The sequence below is a fragment of the Salvia miltiorrhiza genome, chromosome 4 (assembly GCF_028751815.1).
Source record: "Salvia miltiorrhiza cultivar Shanhuang (shh) chromosome 4, IMPLAD_Smil_shh, whole genome shotgun sequence".
In the NCBI taxonomy this organism is placed as follows: Eukaryota; Viridiplantae; Streptophyta; class Magnoliopsida; order Lamiales; family Lamiaceae; genus Salvia; species Salvia miltiorrhiza.
The window spans coordinates 8,602,606-8,621,851 of record NC_080390.1 but is presented as its reverse complement, the minus strand read 5'-3'; the positions used below and the strand labels follow the sequence as shown (position 1 = coordinate 8,621,851).

Sequence of the window (19,246 nt, the reverse complement as noted above, 5' to 3'; positions counted from 1 at the left end):
TGCAACTTGCAAAAAGTTGCCCCCTTTGAAAAAAGAAAAGAGTGGGGTTATTTTGTCATTTACCAAAATTCTTTGGCCTAGTGGGTGGGACCTAAACCAACAATTCTGCTACCAATTTTTTTCCCAAGATTCAGTTTGGAGAAAAACAGTAAATGGGAGAGCACGAAATCAAACTAAAAACATCAATAATTTGGTTCAAATCTTTGAATTCTGCACTAATCTACATAGGTTAATTTGGGTGTGGGCAGAGGTTGCAGAATGCCAATGATTCTAATCAGATTCATGTTAAAGGTAATTAATTATGTGAAGGCGGTTCAAGATTTACTGCCATATTCCACTAGATTATTAGTAGGCTTGATGAGAATCTAATGTTGCAATAGTTTCATTCCACTAATAAAAAGAAGGATCTCCCAAACTGTTTGAAGATCTCAAGAAATGATCATTATCTGTGGTATCTTTAATTACTTTGGAGAAAACTTTCTGGCAATAACTTTATGGGAAGATATGGTGTTACTAATTGAGAATCGAATTAATTAATTACATTATGATAAGCAGACAATGAATTATGCGATAAAATCAGAATATAATTCATCGGTCTCACATTAGAAATGTCATTCAAAGAAGCAAGAAAGGGAGATACTGAGATATATTTGCAAGGCAAAAGTGGCAACTAGTGATAAGGGAGCATCAATCTAATCCCAGAAAGGTATTAACAGATCTAACATCGGATGCTAATGTCGGTTTTACTCAATGAAATGTCAAAACAAGAATCAACAATTAACGTGTTTTGTTTTAATTAGACTGCACTATGTTTTAAGATAATGTTAATCAAGAATCAAATACTAGTACATTTTTAGAGCCAGAGCAACCTTATACCAATGGTAACAATAATAAAAATAAAAATAAAAATACATACATACATTTGTCTAAATAAACCCCATTGATAGTAGTTTTTATTGGATGAGGTGCTGCTCCTCATCAACCCTTTTTCATGGAAAAGGAGAAAATTGTACATTAGTAGCTTCATCACCTTAATGTCATCGGAAAAAAAGAAAAAAGAAAAAGAAATCAAGAATCTCCTCCGACTGATGAATTTTTTACATGACTTAATTCTGAAAATCCTAATGATCGAACTCAACGATGTCGGGACGTGGGATTCATCTGAAACACCGTACCATGATGGTGTCCTAATCGGAGGCCGTGATGATCAATGCTCTGCAGCTGATGAAAATGGTGGTGCAGATTAAGCCCAATCGACGGCGAAGAAGATGTCCCCTGAAGATGGCTGATCAAGGCGGCGTTTGAAGGCCCAAACCCCATTACACATCCCTCATTACTCAGCTCCGAATCATACCTGCCTCGGACGACCACCTCCCCATCCACACACCGCTGCTGCTGCAAGATCAAGCTCGACTTCTGCGGCGAATCAGGGCCCTCCTTTTCCGGCGACGGCGATTTCGCTTCTTCCAGATTCACGGTGGTGATGTCGTGTATGCTCGACCTCCTCTTATCCTTGCCCCCCGACAGCTGCCTGATGAAGTATTTCTGCGCGTGGCTCGCCACCTGCGTTGGAGTCCTGCTCGTCACGAAATTGCGCGAGATGTTTCTCCAATCCCCCTTTCCGTACTTCTTCAGTCCCAACAGAAACTGCCTGAATTTAATTACATATATTAAAGAAAAGTTAACTCGAACACAAGACTTTTGGCCTTAACTAAAGGAAAAAAAAAAACCTGTGCTCTTCTTCGGTCCACGGGACCCCTTTCTTCCGCTCGTGGTCGTTGCAACGAGCGGAGGAGGGGTTCCGTTTAGCGGCGGCGGGGCTGTAGAGGTGGTTGAATCCGTGGAAGGTGCGATCGGCGGCCATCCATTCGAGCGTGAAGGAGTTGGCGGAGTAGCCGGGGACGGGGATGAGGCCGGCCTCGATGTCGCTGACGTCATCGACCAATTCACGGTATTGTTTGATGACGTCGGTGACGGATTTTCCCGGGATCATGGAGGCGACATTGTGCCAGCGGTCGGGGGTGTCCTTGTCGAACAATGCGAGGGCGTTCTCGAAGCGCTTGTTCTCCTCCACCGTCCATTTCGCGACGGCGCTGCCGTCTTCGAACAGCCAGTTGGACGAGGTGGTGCTGCTGAGATACGACGCGATTTCTCTGTTCATCTCCGATTCTCATCAAAGGGGAGGGAGAGCAGCTAGAGAGATATAGAGAGAGGTTTTAGTGAGCATTTGATTGGAATCTGATGGCTTTTTGACACATGGTGAGGAATCTGAGAAAAAGGGGCGCGGGCGCAATCTTTCCTAAATCCAAGGAAGAGAAACAAATTCGAGAAAACTGTTTATTGGGGGAAAAAGGAGCAGATCTTGCGGAGGAATTTATTTTACTTTACTGCAATTAGTAAAGAGAAGAAAACAAAAAATAAAGGCGTGGCAGAGATGATTGAATCGAGCGCAGGTGATGATGGCGGAAAACAGTTGAATTTCCAAAGAGGGGGTTTGGGTGAAACTTTGTTGGTTTCTTCAGTATTTTTAGTACTAACAATCAGGAGGAATGATGATGATGATGAGAGGTAAAGATAGTTACTGAGTGTGTGTGTGTTTTGAAGTTTTAGTTGTACTTTTGTGTTTTGTTTAGATGCAGGGATTTTCAGCCATAAATATGTGTAATAGATTGAAGGTGTTCGTGAATGATTGGTCGGAAGGTGTCTGTGGGGACTTCAGCTGACTGAAACTTTTTCAGGGAGAGAGAGAGAGGGGTGGGTGATGAAATACAGAAAAGGACAATCTGTCATTGCAGATGGGCGTTTCTGTAATTGAACCGCGGAGGTGAGATAGTTTTGGTAATAACTATTGGACCATCAAAATGGGCTTACTTGATAGTCTATTTGATAGTGGGGGACTATATTGAGTAAGTAGTGCCGCATTGGGGTTATCTGATAGCTTACTTGATAACATTAGTTTTGATTTTTATGTTTTTCATTAAAATTTAATTGCTCAAATTTAAATAACACAATTTATTTCAAATTTAAATTGCATTAATTTTAAAATTCTAAATATTACATAAAACTTTAATAAAATAAAAACAATTTCTAAAAATTAACTACTCTGGTCCTAGAGGTTCGAAACGTGCCCAAAGGTGCTCCATCAAATCATTTGGGAGCTGAGCATGTAGATGTCTATCTCAGAGAATTGTATCCCTTCGCACATATTCCTCGAAGGACACCGGTGTTTGTCCAGCACTCTCCGTCGAAGCACTACTGCTAGACGCTCCGTCATCATCTCTCCAGTTGAGAGCCGCTTCACCTTCGTGCTCCACAATCATGTTGTGGAGAATGATGCAACACAACATGATGTCATTAAGGTGCTCTACGCACCAATTGCGCGCCGGACTTCGAATGATTCCCCACCGAGCTTGAAGGACTCCGAAGGCGCGTTCGACATCCTTCCGTGCCGATTCTTGCATCTTCTTGAACCTTGCCTCCTTCGGATTGGTTGCCATTGATGGACTCTTGACGAAGCAACGCCACTCCAGATATATGCCATCACGCAAGTAGTAGCCCATCCGGTATCGCGCTGGTTGGCATGAAAGACCACCATATTTTGCAAGAAAAATTGAAAGAGGAAGAAGGAGAGAGTTGTGATGAATGAGGGAAGGAGAAGTATTATTTATAGAGAGAAAAGAAGAGAAAAAAAAGGTGTCAAACGACTAAAAGAGCCGTTGGAAAAAAAAATCAAAAAAGCCGTTAAAAGCCGTTGAAATATATATTTTTTTAATTGAGGCGCGTGCACAACACGCGCCGCTCGAGTGCTACACGAGCACTTGATTAATGCTCGAGTAGACCCCCCCTCCCCCCCCGCAACGCCCCTACACGATGGCAACGCTCTACTCGAGTAAGCCATCGAGTAGAGCGTTGCGGATGCTCTTAGAGCATCAGTAACGCACCTACTCGAGTAGAGCGTTGCACTCGAGTAGGGCGTTGCAGGGGTGGGTTACTCGAGTGTTACTCGAGTCTTCGAGTATGCACGATGGGGGGAGATTTAGGCGCGTGCAATGCACGCGCCTTAATTTTATAAAAAAAAATGAAAAATTCGAATTTTAAATTCAAAATTTGATTGTTTTCCTCGATTTCCGTGCTTTTAGGTGTAATTTTTTATGATGTTTTAGGTGTTTTTAAATTTTATGTAATTTTTAATGATGTTTTAGTTTAATGGCGTATTTAACTATTAGAAAAATATGTTATTTAAATTTGAGCAATTAAATTTAAATGAAAAACATAAAAATCAAAACTAATGTTATCAAGTAGGCTATCAAATAACCCCAATGCAGCACTACTTACTCAATATGATCCCCCACTATCAAGTAAGTCCATTGTGGATGCTCTTAGTTCCGCCCACATTGTCTACCACCCCAGTTATTCTATTTTTAACCTTTTATTTCTTTATTTTAGTGTTTTATATGGAGTATTAATTAAACTTCATAGCTTAACTCTTTGTATGTTTGGAATAAACTTTGGATCTTTGAAAGATGTTTGACCATAGTCCGTTTAAAAAATTTCGGCAACAAGAATGCAACAATCGCGCTGGAACTATGGCAATAAATGTTTTTTTGTCAAAATTATACTTCAACTTAATACATTCTACAATAAAAATAATATTTAACCGTAGGTAATTATGTTTGAAGGGTTTCGACATTGTAGAGATTTTTTGAAAATGAAATACAGTCTATTGGTAAGATGTTTCTCATGCAACTAACCGGTTGGGTTCGAATTACTTAAAATGCTAGTGTATGAGTGCATTTTTTTGTCTTTGGTAATACTAACAATTTTTTAAAAGAAAATAGATGTGATATTCTCAGCAATCTAGCTCAATATGTATGTGTAAGCCAGTGGAGGAACCCTCGTGTATAACAGACATGTTTGCTTATTGATTGTAACATAATCTTTAATTTGTTTAAAATATTAAAGCGTCAAATTAATGCTGATTTGATGGTTCATCTTTTTTGACACAGACCAATTATTTTTATTTTATTTTATAAATTAAAAGTAGAAACAGAAGTAGAACTCAAGATTCCCGTTATTTTTTTTCTCTTTTTTCTTTTCTTTGGAGAAAAGAAGAAGAAGAAGAGTTAAAACTAGCTTGTTTTCGGCCCACTTAATTATTGTTATTTTTACATCATAATTAAGTTTCAAAAAGCAGGCTCTTTTGATCTAGTGAATGTTTTTACTCTGCTCGTAATTAATAACCATTAATAACGGAGTTTACCTAAAAGATATTATCAGAAATTTCATAATCACAACGAATCAGGGTAAAGAATGAAGATGATGTGGTTTGACTTGTACGGGCTTGTGAGGACACGTGTCGTCATCAAATTAGTCTGCTCACCTTTCCCCTTTGCTCAAGAAAAAGTTCATTATCATGACAACGAGTTCATGAGATTAAGGAATATAGTTATCTTATGATTGAAAAGAAAGGCCATTTCTTCTATTAAATAAATCTTTGATTTTTTTATTCAGATAAAGAAATTTAAAAAGAATTATGCATCTTAAACAATCGAGAAAGTAAATAGAGTCCCTAAATGATATAGAGCGTGAGACATTGTATACTTCGATATACTTCATCCGTTCCACGAAACATGACTCACTTTCCTTTTTAGGTTGTTCCACGAAACTTGACATGTTTCTAAAAATGACAAAGATTAAAGATAATTAGGGGTTATAACTATATTTAATTAATAGGCTAACCCATCTCAAGTAAGGACCCAATTAACCAAGTCTTCCCCGAAACCCTAAAATGAGCCCATTTGGTTTCTGGCCCCTCAAGTCTCCTCTCTTTCGCCCAAGCGCCGCTCTCCATTGCAGTCTCAGATCCAGGGTTTGCTTCTGCCGCTCTCGCTCGTTTTCTGCCGCCGCTCTCTCCTACGGTGGTTTAATGGCAGACGACGATGGGTGGGGTAACCCTCGCCTCACCCTCACCCTTGTCTCGCCCCATCGTCGGCCCTATGCAGTTCGCTCTCCCCCTCACTGCCCCCCCACCGCGATTGTCTCTGCGAGTGCTGGGCTCGCCGCCGGCGAGGCAAACGGGCATCCCTTGGCCCCTCTCCCCCTACCCATCCCCAAGTGGAGGTATGGTAATTTATGGCGACCTCCTCCCTCCTCCTCCGTCCCATTTCTTTCTCAGCCACCTCCTCCGTCCCATTCCTTTCTCAGCCACCTCCTCCCTCCTCTTCCGTCCTACTCCATCGCCACCCCCTCTTCCATCGATCCGTATTGGATCCGAGGTGGTCTTCAACCATTCGAGCTAGAAGCTGAATTCGACAGTGATGATGAGTATCCTGATGGACTTGGGGTCCCCGGCGGCATGGAGGAAGCACGGTGCGATACTGGAGAGGAGGTGATATCGCCCATGGATTTCTCCCCTGTCTATTTTCCTTGGAAGCCGAGCACGGAGGAGTGGGTCGAGTGTGTTGCCATAGCCGATAAACAATGCAAAGATGAAGGTTTCTTATCCCTTGATGAGGTGATGTTGTTCTAATTTTTTCTTTGAATTGTTGCGTGTTGCTCTGAATTTGATGTGTGTTGCTCTGAATTGTTGCGTGTTTCTCTGAATTTGATGGTGCTCTGAATTGTTGCTATGATGTCGTTCTAATTGTTGCTCTGATTTGATGGTGCTCTGAATTGTTGGTGGTGCTATGAATTTGTTGTGATGAGCCGTATTTGTTTTGATTTGTTGCTCTGAACTTGTTGTGATGAGCCTGGTTTGTTTTGATTCGAATTATTTAAATATTTATAAAAAAACAAATTAAAAAATTTCAGTATTTTGATTATTTAAATATTTAATTAATTAATCATATTTAACTAATCATAATAATTAATTTATAAAGAAATTATGAAGATCAAATTGTCAAAATAAAAGAAATAATAATAGACATAATAAAAGCAATCCTTAAACACTTATTCACTTTATTAGCAAAGACACTTAAATCAATAAATACATTCTCCTTAATTCCCGTGCCGAAAAGAAATGGGTCATGCTTCGCGGGACGGAGGAAGTAATTAATACTCCCTCCGTCCACGAAAGAACTTCTTATCTTTCCTTTTTGGGACGTCAACAAAGAACTTCCTACCTATTTTTGGACTATACCCCACCACTTATAATCCTCTTACTTTTCACTTTTCACAACTCTCAATATTAATTATAACACATTTTCACCACTCCCAATACACTCAACTACCTTTTATTCATTCTCAATACACTCAACAATATTTTTTCTTAAAACTCGTGCCACTCCCTTCTAGGAAGTTCTTTCATGGACGGAGGGAGTACATTTTAGATAAAGTATTAGGTGAGAATATTTTCACCTAAGGATTTGTAGGAAGACTGCTTTCACTTATGATTTGTCAATTTTAGTTCTGTTTTTAATCTCTAATTAGATGTGGTTCTCACACGTCGTCACGTAAGAATGTCTTCATGGGAGATCACCTCTACATTTTAGGTTAAGATACCGGTAAATATATATATATATATATATATATATATATATATATATATATAGGTGAGGGCTATTCAGAAAACTCCCCTTAGACTATAAAATAAGACTAATTTATGGTCATAGATCTGCTGGTAATTAACGGTCCTGATTAAATTATCTGATCTTGCTTTAGTTCGCAGTATTTCATCTTAAAATGCATAATGATATTTAATCGAAGGACAAAATAGGAATTAGATTTTTGATCTTCCACATCTTCACCTACATGTTCCGATTCGTACGCCCACTAATTATGGAAGATCAAATATGCCATTATTGATTACAACTAATAGCTTTATTAAAAATCATTTTTATCATTTTAAATTGATAGACTTGAGTTTTTTAAAAACAAATTTTTGTATGATATCGTTCATGTGTAGGTTTAAAAAAAATCGTATGATATAGTGTTGCGTGAATTATTTTTTATTTTTGTACGAATTATTTTTTATTTATGTATGAATTATTTATTTTAGCTTTATCTTATATGTGTTGCATGAATTATTTTTAGTTTTTGTACGAATTAATTTTTATTTATGTATGAATTATTTATTTTAGCCTCACCCTACATGTGTCGTAGTAGTTCATATTAGTTCAATACATAATTCATGACAGTTCAGCAATAAAAATAAATATGTGATTTAATTCGTAGTAGTTCATATTAGTTCAGAAATAAAAACATAGTGTAGTCTGAATTAAAATTGTACTCGTGATGAACTATACATTTCATTGAGATGTTTAAAATAATTCGTGCCAATCAAATAATATATGAAACCCACATTACAATTTAGATGTATCATACTGTACAACCTATGAAATCATGTGCGCATAAAAAGAACAAACAAAGAACAAATTACGCATGCAAAAAAAAAAAGTTTTCTGGGGATGTTTAGAAGCTCCGAAGGTGAGGTTTTCAGTTTTCTAATTAAAGTGTTTAATAGTGATTTATTAATTGAGAAAGAAGATACACACTTGAATGTAATCCCCATAATTTAGGAAAAGATATTAATTAAAACCACAAAATTACTTGTTTACCCAATACACATATGCACCGAAAATTTGCTAGAGAAATCATTGACTAAATCCAGCCGTTAATTGATTAAGATCTAATGGCCTATATTAGTTCTTATTTTATAGTCTAACTTTGGTTTTTATTTTAGCCTTCCCCTATATATATATATATAGGAAAGGGCTAAAATAAAAGCATTTCTTAAGATATAAAATAAGAATCATTTTTAGCCTTTAGATCATCAAGATCTACGGTTGATTCGTAATCTTGTTGGATGGATTTATGGTCCTGAGTTCGAATCCCAAAGGTAACAAAAATTTATTTTTCACAATTCATACCTTTATACAACGAATTCATACGTGTTCTACATAAAATTCATACATTAAAAATTGCTCTTATTTTTTATTTTAAGATCTGCTCTAACGGTAGCCCACCCCTATACATATATATATAGGGAGAGGTTCAAGAAAGAACCATAAATAAAAGAAGACCGGAGAACCATTTTCAGCCATTCGATCATCAAGATCTACGGTGGATGCATCATCTTGTTGGATGAATGCAAATCCTGGGTTCGAATCCTGAAGGGAGCATTTTTTTAAAAAAAATTTAATGCATTAGTTTTAACAGCGAATGCATTAATTTTTACAGTGGATGCATTAGATTTGATGGTTCTCCCGTTCTCACAAATAATATAATTCTCTCTAGAATCACACCCTATATATATATATATATATATATATATATATAGGGGAGGGCTACAGTAAAAACACTTCTTAAAATATAAATATAAACGTTTTTTAATGTACGAATTTTATCCAACAGGGTTACGAATTCATCCAACATGGTTACGAATTGTCAAAAATAAATTTTTGCTACCTTTGGGATTCGAACCCAGGACCACGAATTCATCCAAAAGGGTTACGAATCAACCGTAGATCTTGATGATCTAAGGGCTGAAAATCATTTATATTTTATACACTTAAGAGTGTTTTTATTCTAGCCCTCCCCTATATATATATATTTAGGGGGCCGCTCCAATGAGACCCCCTAATTTTAGTGAGATGTAGGGCACCATCTGGGGCGTTTATTTTATCAATCCTATGGCTGAGATTGTATCTGGAGGGTGATTTTTTTTCCCAGGGTTCGAATCCTGGAGGGAGCAGAATATTTTAAATTTTGTTATTCATCAGTATATACTGCATTGTTCATCAGTATATACGGCCCTGTTCATCAGTATATATGTCTTATTCATTACGAATTTTTTAAATTTTATTTTTCATCAGTATATACATCTTGTTCATTAGATATGCGTTTTGTTCATTAGTATTATATGTCTTATTCATTGTACTCATGTTACACGAAAAATAGGGGGTCTCACTGGAGCGCGCTCCTATATATATATATATATATATATATATATATATAGGGGTGGGCTAGAATAAAAACACTCTTAAGTGTATAAAATATAAACGTTTCTTAATGTACGAATTTTATGTAGAACACGTATGAATTTATCCAACAGAGTTACGAATTGCGAAAAATAAATTTTTGTTACCTTTGGAATTCGAACTCAGGACCACGAATTCATCCAACAATGTTACGAATCAACCGTAGATCTTGATGATCTAAGGGCTGTAAATCATTTATATTTTACACACTTAAGAGTGTTTTTATTCTAGCCCTCCCCTATATATATATATATAGGGGTGGGCTACCGTGAGAGCACATCTTAAAATAAGAAATAAGAGCAATTTTTAATGTATGAATTTTATGTAGAACATGTATGAATTCGTTGTATAAAGGTATGAATTGTGAAAAATAATTTTTTGCTACCTTTGGGATTCGAACTCAGGACCATAAATTCATCAAACAGGATTACGAATCAACCGTAGATCTTGATGATCTAAGGGCTGAAAATGATTCTTATTTTATATCTTAAGAAGTGTTCTTATTTTAGCCCTTCCCTATATATATATATATATATATATATATATATATATATATATATATATATAGGGTTAGCTTATATTGAGATTTTAAATATTTTGAGATTTTGAGATAAATGAACATATTAATAAATTCTTTGAACATAACCAATATAACTGATGAACATATGAATCTATTTAATTTATTTAAAAAACATGCCACTTGTAGGGATTGAACCCCAGACCAACGCGCGTTCATAAAAATTAATTGACAAGTTCATCAAAATGTACTTATATGTTCATTTATCTTAAAATCTCAAAATATATATAAATCTCAATTGAACCAATTCCTATATATATATATATAAAGAGAGAGAGAGAGAGAGAGAGAGAGAGAGAGAGAGAGAGAGAGAGAGAGAAAATCATGAAGAATTGCTATATATTGAGATAATTAACGAAGAATGTGTGCGAATAAGTCAATAGTTTCTACGAATAAGTCAATATAACATATGAATAGTGCATTTTCGTCTGGATTTAAATCTTGGAGGGGGTGAGACTTTCAGATATTAACTAGATACGACTATTCATGAGTTATGTTGGTTTATTCATAGAATTTATTAATTTATTTGTTATTCTTATTTCTTACAAGAATTTTTCATGGAACCACACCCTGTATATATATAACAATATATATTCTTATTATGATCACCTATTTTACCATATTCCAAATCATGTTTGATGTTGATGATTGATCGTTGTTTATAATTTGTAAATGGTAAATATTTGAAGACTCCTGTAACATTTCCCGGATTCACAAAAACTCCTGTGAAACCGGTTTCACAGTGACACTACTTCAACATACAAATGACACTTTAAAATGTTAAAGTGTCATTTGTATATTGAAGTAGTGTCACTGTGAAGCCGATTTCACTATGAAACCTGTTTCACATGAGACCACTTGTCCCGAATTTAATTAGACAGCTTAATTAGGATTATTAGCCACATTGATATTGGTGATTAGAGCATCAGCAATTGAGAGCCAAGGATGGGCTCTTAAATATGATCCCCACCATTTAAGAGCTCACCTCCACTATGGGAGAGTCAACCCTTGGCTCTTAAATTTGTGGGGGGGGGGGGGGCATCTTGCTATACTTTTGAGCCCGGAGCGCTGGAGAGGAATGGGGGCCGGGCTCGCGAATTGGGAAGCTCGAGCCCAATTCCAAGCCCCCATTGCTGATGCTCTTAAGCTTAATTAGTTTCAGGAGAAGTTTTTGCGGATTAGGCAGGAAAATTAAATATTTAACATTCAAGGTTCAACGTACTTAGTGTACGATTTATAAATAAAATCGTAGCTAATAAACTAATTTAACTATCTTGTCACAATCTCCCTACTTTCTGTACTTTTGAGTTTATTACGATTATTATTATTTTGTGGGTATGTACATGCACATTATTCGTTTGGTTTCAATTATTGGATGTAGGTATTAAAAAATAAATATATAGAAGTTGGAGGATTTTAAAAATATATTTTCCGGCAGCTGTTAAATTTTTGGGGACCATCTATTGGCTGGCTTTTCTATTGAAGTCGTATTTAATTCTCAATATTATTCTTCATTCATAAATTACCATATATTATATTGATGGCCAAGAAATCTATGGTAACAACTAACAGGACATGTGAAGCCAATTTTTCATGATTTTAAAACGAAAAAAACACACAGCCGGCTATAATAAGTTTGTTTGTTGGTAATTTTTTGTGTTTTTATATTTCATACTACATTTTAGTATGTGTGCATATTTCAAGTTTTTGACATAGATCATAAATACTACTAGTAAATGGCGTGCAATTAAAATAAAATACATGTTTAATTAGTTCAAAAGAAAATTAAAACTAATAACTAGTAATTGATTTTTTTACCATTCATTCTAAAACTAACTGAGCTTGTTCAAACATCATCGATTTAAAAAAAAATGAAATATATCTAAAATAAACACTTAATTTAACGGTTAGAAATTTCCTCACCACTAAGTAAAAATAAATAAATGTTCACATGTAAGTATATGTTTTTATTTTCGTCATCTGACCGTAAAATACAAATTAAATTAAATAATATGTGTATGCCTGATTGCCTGTCAATGTCGTAGATCAGCCAAAGCCAAAACCTGATTGAATATTGAGAAATACAATTTACTGCAAACTATACAATATTATTTTACGCAATATTTCCCCTAAGAAAAACAAAAGTTAATGAAGAAAAAATGGAATATAGAAATGCTTTGCCCATACTCTGAACAAATATGCATTGGAAATGGAAAAGGAGAGTATTTTAAAAAAGTTACTTTCCACAAGTGGAAAGATTCTTTGTTTACCACATTTCCCAAAAGTAGACTGTGACTGAGTTGGTGAACTCATGTGTACAGCTTGATATATATTGAATATTTATATTCCTTATAATTGTAAATTCATCTACCAAATTGATTTTAAATTAAAAGTTTTGATATGGTCCTACGATGACTACAAGAATTAATTAAATACATATCTTACTTGAAAATCGATGTCGTGTATATATCGAAGATAGAAATGCGTTGGAGTTGACTCATTTTCAGTAGTTTTTGAATAATTGAGTTTTGGATCTAGAACTTCTAGTTATACAATAAAGTGTGACAAAAATTATATATATTTATATATAGAGAAAAAGGTTCAGTAGAGAATTACAAATGTAGAGAGAATAGAGAATCGATCTAATGTATTGAATGTTTCCAATTTTACGGCTAGCATATTTTCAGAATTAATTATCAAATTTTTATGACTGAAAAGGTTTGTAGGCAATTAAATTTATAGCCTATAAAATCCTACCATGTGGAAATTATAAATTAAATATGAAATTATATATTTTATTTTATATTTTGGAATTAAATTAAATATAATTCCAAGATTAAATAAATATATAATTAATATTTGATTATGTGGATTTATTGACCAATCAGAAATTGACATGTGTAAAATCTACATAAAATATTAAATATTTTATGTAGATAAATACAAATATTGAGGAGCCAATCAAATCGCGCCACCTTAGCCCTAAAAGCCCAATATGACAGGCCAAAGTCCACAGCCCACTCCATTCGTCACCTATAAATATGGGTCATTTGTGGAGTCAAAGAGAACCGAAATCAGTTTTGAGAGCTCAAGCATTGAAGGAGTAATTCTCTACGACGAAGTCATCTCCAACAATCAAGGCGTCTGCAAAGAAGATCAAAGAGTTCTTCACCAAATTTATCCAAGCCAACGTTTGATTCAGAAATAAGGTCAAAGCCCTCTGGATTGACGTTATCAAATCAAATTGAAATCAACATTCAAGTTCAAGGAAATCAAGAAATTATATTTCCCTCCAAGGATTTGAAGAAGTTTGAAGAGGAGAATCAGAGGATTAAAGTAGAGAATCGCAACCCGCAACAAATTCATCTCAATCCATATATTTTGGATTTGTACACATTTTTGTATTTCATTAAATTGAATACAATAAAATTTGTGTTTACAAATTTTGGCACGCCCAGTGGGCCTTCTCTACCTCTCATCTCTCATCTTCACCAACAACAACTCAAGCAAATTCAAATGGAGAACAAAGCTTCAAGTGCTGCTCTAAACATCACTTTGGAGAACATTGGTGTTATCACTCGAGGCAAAGCTAGGCTATTGGAGGAAATTTCCGAGTCTGCTTCAGCAACGGAGGAGTATTCAACCGCAAGCTACTCTCTTGAAGCTCCCGTCATGGTGACAAACGCTTCTACTCTGGAGGAACAAATTGCTGGCCTAGCTAAGCTTGTTGAAAACATGAACAAGCCTATATTTGAGCAAGACACCAAGATCTCAAAGCTCATCTTAGAGAAAGGAGAAGGAAGTCGAGTGAATGATGAAAAAGATGAAGAAAGCGATGATTCAGAGTCATTCGAGAAACACCATGAAGAAAAGACGCCTTTAAAGAACATCCAAGTCTCTTCCGATGGTTTCATTCAAATCGACCAACTCAAAGAATTCATCGAAGGAACTATGAAGGCTAGTGGTAGCTCCAAGTCATCCATGATCTACTGCAAACCTTATACTAAAAGAATTGATCAATTAAAGATGCCTCTTGGTTATCAACCTCCCAAGTTTCAACAATTCGATGGAAAGGGCAATCCTATACAACATGTGGCTCATTTTGTTGAAACATGTAACAACGCTGGCACCTATGGAGATCATTTGGGCAAGCAATTTGTTCGCTCACTCAAGGGAAATGCTTTTGACTGGTATACGGATTTAGAGTCGAACGCGATCGATAGTTAGGAACAATTGGAGCACGAGATCCTTAACTGCTTTTATAGCACTAGAAGAACTGTTAGCATGGTGGAACTCACAAGTTCTCGTCAATTTAAGGAAAAGCCGGTGATTGAATATATCAATAGATGGAGAAACCTCTGCCTCAACTGCAAAGACTGATTATCTGAATCATTCGCTATTGAGATGTGCATTCAAGGGATGCATTGGGGCTTACAATACATCTTGCGATGAATTCAACCTAGAAAATTTGAAAAACTAGCCACTAGAGCTCATGACATGGAGTTGAGTATGGCTGCAAGTGGAATTGAAGGACCACCGCTTCAAGAGTCCCGCAAATTCAAGGACAAACAGGAATTCAAGAAAGGTGCTAAGTCCTTTGACAAGACGCCAAAGAAAGAGTCAATGGCGGTAAAAGCAACCTCTGTCAAATTCTTGGGAAAGGAAAACAACAAGCGCGACAAGCAGAAAACTCCTCAAGACGTGGGGCACCGAAAGCTTACTTTCAAAGAAATGCAGCAAAAGCAATATCCTTTCTTAGACTCTGACGTCTCCGGGATATTTGATGACCTACTTAGAGAATGACTTATTGAATTGCCAGAGATGAAAAGGTGAAATGAAGCTGGACAAACTGATGATCCAAAGTACTGCAAATATCATCGACTGGTTGGACATCCCATACATGATTGCTTCATCTTCAAGGATAAAGTTATGCAATTAGAGCAACAAGGGAAGTGTTGGGAACCTTGTGGAATATCCTAACCCTTGTTTTGATGATACCAAAATTCATAGGACTTAGAGCACTCCCAGCAGAAATCCCAAAATTATGCTCCTATGTTCCTCCCTAAAGCTTCCCTATTTAATTTTAGGACCTCGATTTTATAAATGCATACACCAGATCTCCTATTTTCTACATAAAAACAATAATTATGTGTGGGCCCTACTAATTATAGCTTAAAATAAATTTAGGGTGGGTGTAAATTTAAGATTGAATTTAGGTAGGTGTAAAATTTTTTGTGGGCCCCATCCAATTTAGGGGATCTGCTGGATGCATTTTTTATCTCATTTTCAATTGTTTTAGACTAAATTTAGAGTTAGTGATGCATTTAGGTGATCTGCTGGGAGTGCTCTTATATGTAATAGACTAGAATCGTTTTGAACTCAAGTGTTAGAGTTCGTTTTTAGTTTAGTTGCGGTGTCGAAGACTGAAGACTGAAGACTGAAGAACGAAGACTGAAGACTGAAGACTGCAGATACCAACTGAAGTATCAATTGAAGAATCAGTTGAAGACTGATTATTTAATGCGCGCAATGGACTGATACTAAAGTCAAGTATCAGTTGAACATTCCTCCTAGGACTGATCTTCCAACGTTCAGAGGAATCCACGTACGCACAAGTACAGCCGCATTAAATGCAGAGATCTCAATATCTTATCTCTGCAGAGGTCATTCCTATCTGGTGGTTACTTTTCAGAGATGTCACATCTCCTGTCCATCAAAGAGAGCCGTTTCCACACAGACAAGGAACCTCGAAGATTGAAGCCTCAGCCCAAATTCGAATTGCTCTCAAACGGAAGAAATCTTGAGGACGATTTACGCCAACGGATCTATTCAAGAGTTCTCCTACAAATAGCTCTCGAGGATCACTTCAACCTTCACCGATTCAACAACATAAGCTGAAGCTCTGCCGAAATAGCTACTCAGCCTAAAGCTTAACTGCCTAAAGCTTGAATCGAAGAAGAGAATTCCAAAGCCAAAATCAGTCACTGCTGATTACATACATTCTCTTAGACCCTAGGCATATATCTGTTTACCCAGAAGCCAAAGGTCAAACTTGCTTCAAAGAACTTGTTCTTTGTAAGTATAGTTGGCACTCGTTTAAACCTCTCCCCCATAAGAGTGTTTGAGTGATTCGGAGTTCAGGAAGGTACTCTGAACTCTGAGTGAAAAGTCTGAGCACGAGGTGTGCTTAGCAGGGAAATCCTACGCGAGGTGTGTGGGTACTGAAGAGGGGTTATCTTCAGTTTACGGTTGTGTGCACCAGGCAAGCACACGGGTATGGTTTGCAGTGCACCAGGCAAGCACTTGCGGAGTGGATTGTTGGTTTGATCAACCAACCGTGGATATAGGAAAGGGTTTTTTCGAACCACGTAAAAGTCTCTGTGTTATTTACAGCTTTCAGTTTTACATTCATACTTGTGCTATTTCAATTGATAAAACTGAACACTGACTAACAGCAAAGAGAAACCTTAATCCAACAACTTGCTCCACCGAGGCTATTGCGAAACTAAGTTTAATTTCCGCTGCGTATGATATCAATCTGACTGAACTATCCTCTGATAGTAAGGAAGAGCGATATCATCTCTATCTTAGCAAACACGACTGAAGCCCTTATTTGAATCAGTTAAGTTTCAGTAATTTAACTGATAACTTATTACTGAAGAGCTTTCAGTATCAGTCGTCAACCCTGTTGGTCAAAACTGATTTCAGTAAAACAGGAGTCTTTGTTTGCGTGTAAAGTTTCGTTTTTATCTCTCACTGAGATCCCTCTGATTGAGGTCAGTAGATAGTCATAAAAATAGCCTATAGGTGTATTCCCCCCCCATACACCTATTCGAGACCCCCAGACCTAACAATTGGTATCAGAGCAGGTTGTTCGCAAGAACTATCTGTCTCTGACTAGATTCTATTTGAACTAGATCCTTTGTCTTAAAGGTCTCGAAAAAGTTTTACTCTTTTTTTTGTGCTTGTTATTTGCTCTATCTGCTGTTATTGGTTCTCTCTTTTTGATGGAGACTAACCACAACAGATTATCTTCTCTACCTATGTTTAGTATTGAAAAATACGACATATGGAAGTTTCAGCTTGAAAGCTTCCTCACCGCCCAACATTGCAGAATGTGGGAAGTCATCACCAGCGGACCGATCATCATTACCGAAACTATCAAAAGGGTTCCTGCTGATCTCCGACAGGATCCTTACGATGAGGTCCAGCCCAAGTCAAAGGCAGACTTCACCACAGAAGAAAGGAAGCAAGATGAGTTAGACAACCTCGCCAAAAGCATCATCTCCGGCACCGTTCCCGACAAGCATGTCATGAAGATCATCAAGTGCGGAACAGCAAAGGAGATGTGGGACATTCTGGAAAGAATGTGCGTAGGTTCTGAGGAAATCAAGGAGAATAAGCTATCCATAGCTTGCCAGAAGTTCGACTCCTTCCTCATGCTCAAGAATGAATCTGTCGAGAAAATGGAACAAAGATTCAATCTTATCTTGAATGAAGTTCAATCCATTTCCAAAGACAAATACACTCAACGAGAAATCAACCTGAAGATTCTTCGAGCACTGCCACGTGGAGAATGGCAGATCTACTCAGTCGCTCATCAGCACAAGCCAGGATTCAGTCAGCTCCCGACAAACAAGCTTTTCTCCGACCTCATGGCAAATGAGTTCGACCTACTGAGAAATCTTGGTATCAAGATGGCTGGAGGATCAGACGAAGATGGTCCATCAACCTCAAGAGGAGTTGCACTGAAGGCCTCAACCAGAGAAGGCAAGAAGCAAATCAAGGAGCCAACGGAACTCAACCCAGAGGACTTCTTCAGTCAATATGCTTTGTTGACTGAAAGATTCAACAAGATGGAGTCCAAGTTCCAGAAGTACAGAAGGTTCCACAAGCAACACTACAAAGGAAAAGAAAGAGAAGGGAACTCCAGACATTCCACAGATCGTAGCGGAGAAAGGAAGTCAGCCGCTTACGACATCAAAGACTTGGAATGCTTTGGATGTAGAAAGAAAGGGCACTTTCGACATGAATGCCCTGATCTGACTCCAGCTGAGCGCAGAGAACTGAAAGTTAAGAAAGATCGTAGCTTTTCGAAGAAGAAAGCGATGGTTGCTGACGATGCTGACTCTTCCAAAGACACATCAGAATCATCCGACTTCGACAGTTCCAGCTCAGATGATGAGAGCCGAGCCCTGATGGCCAATGAATCAGAAAGCATGGCTGACAACAGCTACGACAATGGAATGAATGGCTCAGAGGTAAACTCTCACTCAAAAACTCCTTATACTGATAACTTCCTGATGCTTTCAGGAGACCACTCAGAATTGGGAGATAGCTCATCCGATGAAACTGACGAGTTTGATCAGCTCTTGACTGATCACTGTCAGCTGAGGAAAATGTTCGAATATCTCCTCAAGCAGAATCAGAAAATGGACAAGGAGATCAATGATGAACGAGCTAAGAATCAGACAATCATCTACTTTCCGGATGAAACGTGTCTTGATCAGCTAATCATGGAGAACAGTCGACTGGAAGAAGAGCTCAGAATCTCCAACTCAGAATGTGAAGAAGCATCTCATGAAATCAAGAGGCTCAATCACAAAGCTGGAACAAACAGTCAAGAACTGCATGATGCAGTCACCCATGATGAGCAACTTTCCATCGAAAGGTCTTTTTACAAGCATTGGAG

The 19,246-nt window shown here is 37.1% G+C and overlaps 1 protein-coding gene across 1 annotated transcript; it reads right to left on the bottom strand.

The window, feature by feature from the left end:
* Nucleotides 1–921: 921 nt before the first annotated feature.
* Nucleotides 922–2,815, bottom strand: LOC131022585 (transcription factor DIVARICATA-like). The gene is made up of 2 exons (XM_057952098.1): nt 1,731–2,815; nt 922–1,651 (listed from the first exon to the last, which is right to left on the bottom strand). The coding sequence occupies exons 1-2, from the start codon at nt 2,159–2,161 to the stop codon at nt 1,135–1,137; spliced, it is 948 nt and encodes a 315-aa protein (XP_057808081.1). The 5' UTR covers nt 2,162–2,815; the 3' UTR covers nt 922–1,134.
* Between the last annotated feature and the right edge of the window lie 16,431 nt (nt 2,816–19,246).

Coding starts and splice junctions, on each gene's coding strand:
- LOC131022585 (XM_057952098.1), bottom strand. CDS start 2,161: ATGAACAGAGAAATCGCGTCGTATCTCAGCAGCACCACCTCGTCCAAC. Junction 1,652..1,730: donor TGGACCGAAGAAGAGCACAG/GTTTTTTTTTTT, acceptor AATTAAATTCAG/GCAGTTTCTGTTGGGACTGA.